At 41.4% G+C, this 9143-nt stretch overlaps 1 protein-coding gene across 1 annotated transcript in view; it reads right to left on the reverse strand.

Moving 5' to 3' along the window:
• The window catches only part of PLXNC1 (plexin C1), a gene marked incomplete at its 5' end in the record, with an annotated part of 215740 nt that overhangs the window by 77747 nt on the left and 128850 nt on the right, over positions 1 to 9143 (reverse strand). Inside the window, 2 exons of the mRNA XM_027855804.1 lie at positions 3583 to 3707; positions 3970 to 4008. Of these exons, the coding sequence (XP_027711605.1) occupies positions 3583 to 3707; positions 3970 to 4008 (164 nt within the window). The remainder of the gene's footprint in view (positions 1 to 3582; positions 3708 to 3969; positions 4009 to 9143) is intronic.

A 9143-nucleotide genomic window follows, 5' to 3' on the forward strand; every position in this document is an offset into this window, starting at 1 on the left:
TCTATCCACTGCACCACCTAGCTGCCCCCTTATTTACTAGGTTTTAAAGGGATGGCAATAGACATCAGTGGAGAGAATATTTAAACTGGTAAGATCAATCCAATCTGTTCCCATGAAATTCAGAGGAAGCTAGGTGGTGCCACAATGCACAGAGCAATGTGCCTGAAGTCAGAAAAACCCAAGTTCAAATCTGACCTCAGCTACTTCCTAGCTGTATGACCCCAGGCAAGTCACCTAACTTCTTTCTGCCTCAGTTTCCTCAACTATAAAAGAAGGATAACAACAGCACCTATCTTGTAGGGTTGTTGGGAGGATCAAATGAGATAATATTTGTAAAGTGCTTAGCACAGCGCCTAGCATACAGCAGGTGATGTATAAATACTTATTGTGTCCTTTCTCCCCTCCCCCATCCAATAAGCATTTATTAAGCACCTACCATGATAGGTGCTAAGGATACAAAGACAAAACAAAAAAACAGTCCTCTTCCCTCAAGGAGTTTATATTCCACCAGAAAGACACAAAATACTCAAGTAATACTTTAAAAAAAAAATTTTGAAAAATTTTTGTGAATCTGAATTTGACAGAAGTATGAGCATTTCCATATAAAAAGAACAGAAAAAGAAGACTGTGAAACCATGTATCTTGATCACATACATCTTTTAAAACATATATAAACACACACACACACACACACACATTATCAATTCAGCACATTAGTCCTCATGCTGGCCTGCTTGTCTCAACCACCTCCTGTTCTCTTCTGGGTGTTTTTAAACATTTCACTGACATGTTAATCACTCTCTTTTCTTTCTTTCTTTTTTTTCCTTTTTGCATCGCTATTGCTACCCTTGCTCTCATGCCCAATTCTCCCCAATGAATCTTTTTTTTTTTTTTTAAAAGAAAATCCTCCCTTGTAAACATGAGCATAGCCAACTAAACAAATCCACACAGGGGCCATCTATGTGACCACTGCAGGAGGGAGATATGACAAAGAATTCGACGGGTTTAGAAAAGCTTCCTGTAGAGGCTGAGCTCTGAATGAAGAGGCAGAGGTGAAGACAGAAGGCATTTCAGGCATAAGGAAGTGCTGATGCAAAGACAAGGGTGGAACATGGGCGTGCCAAGTTCAGGGGAAGGGGGCCAGCTTAGCTCAAAATCGAATTCTGCAAGCAGGGAACAACATGTGATAAACCACTCAAGCTTGACCTAAACAGCAGGTAAAACTAATACTCTTTAAATATGAAATAGTAACAGGTTTGTGTAAAATGATATCCAGTCTATGAAATTATGGATCCTTGAAGCATTGATGTCTATTAAAATGATGATAAGTTCAAGACTATGGATGACTTTAGAAAAAAAAGGGGGGGGAGGCTGGTGGTGGATTGAAACAGAAGTTATACAGACACAGGTCAAGTGTGAGGCTGGCACTTTTAAGATGGTCAGTTAACCAAAAGGAAATCTCCTGGACACTGGGAGAGGGGGGAATTTCTTTGGAGGATTTGTGGGGACACAGATTAAGAGTCTTACAGGGATGAGGAGTGGAAAAAAAAGATCCCCACCCTCATGTCATCACACATCCATCTATTTATAAGTCATGTAACACTTAAAAAAAATTAGAAAATTCTACTTCTGCTTTCTGAGGAAAGACCCGTGCCTTTTCATGGGGTTGTAATGGTGTGCTTGAAAGGGCACAAGAGTTTGTCTAAATGGTGCAATAATGATGATAATGATGACAACTGGCATTTACATAATGCTCTAAGGTTTGAATACTGATTTACAAATGCTATCTCATTTGAATTTCACAAAGGTCCTGTAGGTGAGGAAACTGAGGCAGACAGAGGTTAAGTGACTCATCACAGCTGTCTGGGGCTGAATTTGAACTCGGGACCTCCTGACTCCAGCACTCTATCCACTAAGTCGCTTAGCTGTCTAGACTGTTAGAACTCAAGGTTACACGATGCTTTGCGTCCTATGATTAATTTAATTGGTTTGAGATTCCTCCACCAATGCAGATTGGCACCTTTTTTTTTTTTTTTGGCAAGGCAATGGGGTGAAATGACTTGCCCAGGATCACACAGCTAGTAAGTGTCAAGTGTCTGAGGTCACATTTGAACTCAGGTCTTCCTGAATCTAGGGCCGATGCTCTATACACTGTGCCATCTAGCTGCCCCTGCAGATTGGCACCTTCTTTGCATCTTATAGTCTTTGAGAGCTGCCTGGGGGCGCGAGGACATCAGTGACTTCTCCAGGGTGAAAAAGCCAGTCTGTGTTCAAGGCAGGACCTGAATCCAGGACATTCTGACACTAATGTCAGGTCTCTTCCTTCCACTAGATTACAGGTGTCTCATTTTCTATGCAATACAGTTTTTAAATGCTAATCTTTCACTAATTTCTGACTTTGATGTCTCAGAGTGTCTCAATACCAGAATTGGATTCTCAAAGACTAGGACAGTGGAGCTCAGTTATTAAGCACCTATCACATGCTGGGTACTGGTGACAAAGAAAAATGAAACCCTCCTTATCCTCCAAAGGCTCCCATTCTGAAAGGAGAGACTGTGCACATGTACAATGCACAGATAAGGCAAATTCAACACACAAACAGGGTCCCCTTGGTGTAGAGGGAAGAGGGAACCCTAGCAACCAGGGGTGGGGATGAAAGGCTTCCCGAGGATAGTAGCAAGTGAGCTGAGCGCTGAAGGAAACCAAAGATTCCCCAAAGCAGAGCTGGAAAGGGAGGGCGTCCTAGGCTTGGGGGCTGCCTGGTATGAGGGCTTGGGGATGGAGTACCATGCGTGAGGCTACTTTGGTTGGCCCATAGACTGAATGGATGGGAACAAGCCAGATATGATGAAGTTGGAGAGGTGCCGAGAAACAGACTGCTGCCCAAGGATCACCCGACCTACATTTGGAAAGACTCATCATTGGAGGATGCACCCAACGGACACAGGACTGTTCTGGACACAGTAATTCTCAACACCTCCAAGGCAGAGGGGAATCTTTTTTTTTGAACCATTTTTTGTGTCTGGACCCCTTTGACATTCAGGTGAAACCTATGGCCCCCTTCTCAGAATGTTTTTAAATACATAAAATAAAATAAAAACAAAAGTTAGTGAGAGGAAATATGTCATTTCTTTTTCCCATCCAAATTCATGGACTCTTTGAAATTTATGATGGGAGAATTGGTAGATTATAGATTAAGAATCCCTGCTCTAAGGCATGAAAGGGGCTATATCTCCATGAGTGGAGGGAGTATGCCTGTTGATGACATAATAGTTCTTTTGAGAGTTATCACAGTATATTGATTCAAACGTATATATTTGATATATATAATTCAAATATATATATTTGAATTGAATGTATATATTTATATATATTATATATATTGAATCCAGTATACTGGATTCAAATCTCAGCTCAACCACTTGTAAGTTCGAACAAGTCCCTTCATCTTTTTGGGCCTCAGTTTCCCCATCTGTAACGTGAAGGGAATGAACCAGATGACCACAAAGATCCCTTTAAGCTCTAAATCTATGATCCTATGAAGTATGGAAGACAAACCAAGGTGGTTTGGCTCCTACATACCTGTCTTTCACAGAAAAACTCTTCTGCTTTTCAAGAGTGTGAATAACAGTAACAAGAAAATTTCTGTTGCAGATTAATGCATCCAAAGCAGTGAGGCTTTCATTCTTTTCTCCGGGGTCTCGGCTCTGGAACACACAAATTTATTTATCTCTTTTTTGGGGGGAATAAAGCTAAATAGGACATTCACGGTGGGATTAGCCAACCAATGAATTGCTAATTTAATATTGAATTTATTGTACCAAAAACAGGCAATGGATCAATTCTGAGCTAATAATGATGATAATGAGGATGATGATGATGATGATGATGACGATGGGGTGGGGTGGGGTTATGCTGCCTAAATGAATGCCAGTCTCCTAGCTAAAAAATGAAAACTTAGACACTTACGTGCATGTCTTCAGTGAAGATGTGGGTGAAGCCACCTGACTGAGGAGAAAAAGATACTTATATTATTCATGAGATGCAGAGGAAATGAAAACCCCATTTTATTATACCAAAGTCAATTTTAATAAAGGAATGACACTATTTGCTAATCTTGCAGGCCTAAGGGCTTATATTTGCTGTAAACCCTTACAATGCATAATAAATAATCATTCAGGATTCATGGGACACAACTGAATATTCCAATTGGAACAAGAACCACTTCATTATTCTCGTTTATTTCTTTATTTCTTTATTTAACCATCCGTTCATTCCTTCATTTTTAAATTTATCTTTTGAAGGCGATGAGATAACTCCAGACTATAGCTATGGACACCGAGAGTTGAGATCATACAGATAGAAGATATTGCTTATCACCGCTAATAGCTCACATTTACATACTCCTTCATCTGCACCATCTCCTTAGAACCAAAAATCAGAGTTCAGACCCGACCCCTGGTGATGCTCATTTTGTGCTTTATAGTTAATGATATTTATCCTCAGTATTCAAAATTAGAGGTTAACAACTGTGCAGTTGTGGACCCCAAAGTTTCTCTTCTGGAGCAAAAGTGGAAAGAATACTGTATTTAGTCATGGGACTTGGGTGTGTATCTCAACTTGGCAACTCATTACCTACATGATCTTTCACGCCTCTAGGTTTCTGTTTCTTCATCTACAAAATTAATGGGTTGGACTAGATGAATAGATAGCCTGTGGGGTCTCTTTCAGCTCTAAATCAATGATCCTATGATTTATTTTTAAGAAAAGTAATTTTATTTCTATTTTTTTATAATATTTTTTCAATTAAATGTAAAAACAATTTTCAAACATTCTTTTTTTTTTAACCTTTGAGTTCTAAATTCTCCTCTACCTCTCCTCCCCCACTCCATCCTATGATCTTTACCGAGTGATTTGCAGCAGATACAAAAGCCACAATCGGGGTCTGACTCATCTTTTTTTTGAATGGAGGTGTGATTTCATAGAGTAGGTGTAAGAGGTCCCCTGGTGAGCAACAATTTCTACCCACACAGATTAGTATTTCCTCCTTGACTTCAGTCTCAGAGATTTGCCCAGGGCCACTAAGAGATTGTGCCCTGCCCAAAGTCAAACAGCCCTCACTATCCACCACATCACTTCCTCTAAAATAAATTATTTTGGGGCAGCTAGGTGGTGCAGTGGATAGAGCACCGACCCTGAAATCAAGAAGACCTGAGTTGAAATTCGGTCTCAGAGCAAACACTTGATAGTCATTAGCTGCGTGATCCTGGACAAGTCACTTATCCTTGTCTGCCTCAGTTTCCTCATCTGCAAAATGAACTGAAGAAGGAAATGGCAAACCACTCTAGTATTTCTGCCAAGAAAACCCCAAATGGGGTCATGAAGAGTTGGCCATGACGGAAACAACTGAACAACAATGCAGCTTGCTTTATACACATTTTTTTGCCTGTTATTTCTCCCATTAGATTTTAAAAGCTCCTTAAGGGAAGATACTGTCTTTTGCCCCTTTTTCTATGCCCTATGATCTTAGGACAGTACCTGGAAGACAGTAGGCACTTAATAAATGTTTATTGAAATGAATAAAATAGGTGACCTCTGAGGGGTCCTTCAAACTCTGACTCTATGACCCTGTGGTAATTAATTATGAAATGTGTTTTCTTTAGAAAATGAATCAAAAACCCAACTGATATTAAAAAAAAAAGTTACTGGAAAAGGAACAAACAAGAAACATGTGGGACAGGATAACATTTCTGAATCCGAAAACATGACCTCAAAAGTCTAGTAGTTTTTCCCTTTTATTAAGATGGGAAAAAAAATATCTGGATTGTTTCCAGTACGATTTTAAGTCAAGTTCTCCCAAAGCCATTTAAGTCAGATGGCACAAGGAGGTTTGCAGAAGTACTCAGAATACTTGGAGCACCAGCTCCCATGTTCCTAGGCAGAAAAATGAAGCTCGGTTTGCATTTTCTAGTTCCCATTACTATTTTATCTGCTGAATTGACTTAATGCAGCTGGAGAGTAAAGGCACATTTTGGGTTTTGAAGAAGGAAGTCCAAATGTGCATTTCAAATGTGAGTTTTGAACTTCCTGTGTGCCAGGTCTCTTGACCCTAGCTCATGAGAAAGGCCTGACCCAACTCACATTTCTTCTTCAATTTTCAATAGAACAAACAAAAGGAAATAGAATTAAAAAGAACGATTCTTATAATCTAGCCATTGCTAAGATTCCTTAAGAGTCTACCCAATATGAGGGCAGCTAGGTGGTACAGTGGATAGAGCATTGGCCCTGGATTCAGGAGGACCTGAGTTCAAATTCGGCCTCAGACACTTAACGCTTACTAGCTGTGTGACACTGGGCAAGTCACTTAACCCCATTGCCTAGCAAAAAACAGAAAACAAAAAAACACAACTGAAAATGGAATTGTTTGGTGGGTAAGGCAAAGAGAGACTTGGTTTACTGGACCCCCAGGATGGGAATTCTCAAGACGAGTGCTGGGTGGGTGATAATGGGGGTGAGCTACTGCGGACTGTGGACTTCCCGGAGGCTTGTGACCATTTAAGAAAAGGCCTTGTTACCGAGGAGAATTTCAGGAACCTCTCACAAAGCTGACTGTTGTTGCTATTGGGTCATTTCAGTTGTGTCTGACTCTCCATGACCCCATTTGGGGTTTTCTTGGCAAAGGTACTGGAGTGGTTTGCCATTTCTTTCTCCAGCTCGTTTTACAGGTAAGGAAATTGAGGCAGAGTTAAGTGACTTGCCCAGAGTCACCCAGCTAGAAAGTGTCTGAGGTTGGATTTGAACTCAGTTCCTTCTGACCTCAGGCTCATCACTCGATCCATTGTGCCATAGTGATCAGTCTCCAAAGCTAGTGCTTATGAATGTTGGTATTTTCCTTCGTCTTCCCAGGATCTGACTGTCATTCCCCTTGCTCTAGGAGGATCATGGCTCTAGAGTTGGAGGACTCAGAAGCAATCTAGTACAAGCCCCTCAATGAACTATTGAGGAAAGTGAGTCACGCAAGTCAGAGGACGGATTTGGACCATTAAGTGTTCTGTCTTTGCTAGCTCCATCTTAAATTTTCCTCTTTCTCATGGTTACCATCTTCTAGTATTCACCGAAACCTAGCCTCCCTCCGAATGACAGGGCAACCCCAACCACCCTTTCTAGCAGTGACTGTACTTTCACCTGTTCTCTGGCTCATTAGTTGTGGTGGAGCAGTTGAAATACGCCTTGCTCAGGGCAGCGAGGCAGAGCAGTGGATAGAATAGTGGCCCTGGAGTCAGGAGGACCTGAGTTCAAATCTAACCTCAGACACTTACTAGCTGTGTGATCCTGGGCATGTCACTTAACTTCCATTGCCTCAAAAACAATAGCAATAACAACAAGAAGGAAGGAACTATGCTTTGCTCTTCATTGCCCCTTCCAGGCACTTCCTCTATCACCATCCTTCTCCCCTTTGTGGTTCATTCAATCCACATTTATCATTCCATCAAGTCTCTGGTAGCTGTTTTCTGTCAACCACTAGCCCACTCTTCTTCTTTCCACAAAGAGTTTAGCTGGTTCAACATCTCTTTCCTCCCGAATACCTACACTAGGGGATACCAACATATATACTGATATTCCCTCAAACACTCTGTCTTTCCATTTCCTCAAATTACTCATTTCCTGTGATCTATTTCTCTACTCCAGCTCGGCTACATGGAGACATGTGTCCAGTCTCCAAAGCTAGTACCTATAAGTGTGTTCATATCTTCCTTCATCTTCCCCAGATCTGACCTTGCCACAACCCAACACATCCTCCACATCCATGTTCATGAATCCCTATAAGTCCTTTATCTGATCATAATCTATTATCATTCCATAATTATCTTCCATTCCCTGTCTTACGACCCCTTACTCCGTCTTTATCCTCACCATGATTTCCAATCTTGATTCTTCCCAGGCTATCAACACTACACTGGCTAGCTCTCTTCCCTTCTGAATCTCGAGTCTTTGGTGAACCAGCTCAGTTTTACTTTATCTGCTACAGTGGAGCCCCTTGCCATTTTAAACTATTGCTGGTCATCTTGGCCTTGCCAAACTCTGATCTCAGATTCATCTCATCATCCTCTGACTTTGCTCCTATTCATACACTGCTAAATGGAACTGGAGAGAATCATGAAACTATGCTGACTGGGTTCGCTCAAAATTTATACTCAATTGGGTTCTCACTGCAGTAAGACAATGCTTTTACATCCCCTGAATCGATTCAATATCCCACTCGCCATAGGCTTATCCCCACCTTTCATCTGCTCTCACACTTCCCATGACTCCCCTACTCTTCACCCTCTTAGTTGAGAAACTTGCCTCATATTTCACTGAAAAAAAATTAAGATCACATTCTTTGGTTCCCTCTTCTTTCTTGTTTTTCCTCTCAGATTACTCAGATCCCTTTCTTCATAATCTCTCTTTCACCTCGGGCTCATGTGAAGACACAACCTTTCCTTCCATCTTGTCTTCTCCAGCAGACTGTTTCTTCTATTACTCCGACTTTCACTTTAATCTCTCTCTTTCTACTGGCTGCTTCCTTGGTGCCTACAAACATGTCTCCTCCACTCTTAAAACAACAACAATTACAACAACAATAACTCACTTGACCCATCCATCCATCCCCACATGATCCTGTCCTGTTTTTCCCTTCCCTTTTTTGGGGGGCTTGACGAAGTCTTCTATAATCAGCGCTTCTACTTTCTGTCCATTCACTCTCTTGACTCCCCAAAGTCTGGCTTCAGATCTCATCATCAGACTGCAACTGCTCTCCCCAAAGTTATTAACAATCTCTTAATTGTGAAATCTAATGATCCTTCTCAATCTTTATCCTTCTTGATCTCTCTGCAGCCTCTGACAGGGGCCATCTCCAGTTCAATCGATCAATATATGGCCTCAGTGCCCAGAAGGCTCTGGAGGAGAAAGTAAGACTGGTGACTTTGCACAGCTCTCCCTCACTTAAATCCAATTCACTTGCAAGTCATGGCATCACTTTCCTGATTCATCTTTGAGAACAAAGGACAAACAACAACCAGTGAGTATTATGAGCTGCCCCATTGGGAACCCAATTGGCCAGTTCCAGTTGGTCAATGCAGCTCCTTCCTCCTCCCCTCTCC

The sequence above is a fragment of the Vombatus ursinus genome, unplaced genomic scaffold (genome assembly GCF_900497805.2).
Source record: "Vombatus ursinus unplaced genomic scaffold, bare-nosed wombat genome assembly UNPS02011334.1, whole genome shotgun sequence".
Lineage (NCBI taxonomy): Eukaryota > Metazoa > Chordata > Mammalia > Diprotodontia > Vombatidae > Vombatus > Vombatus ursinus.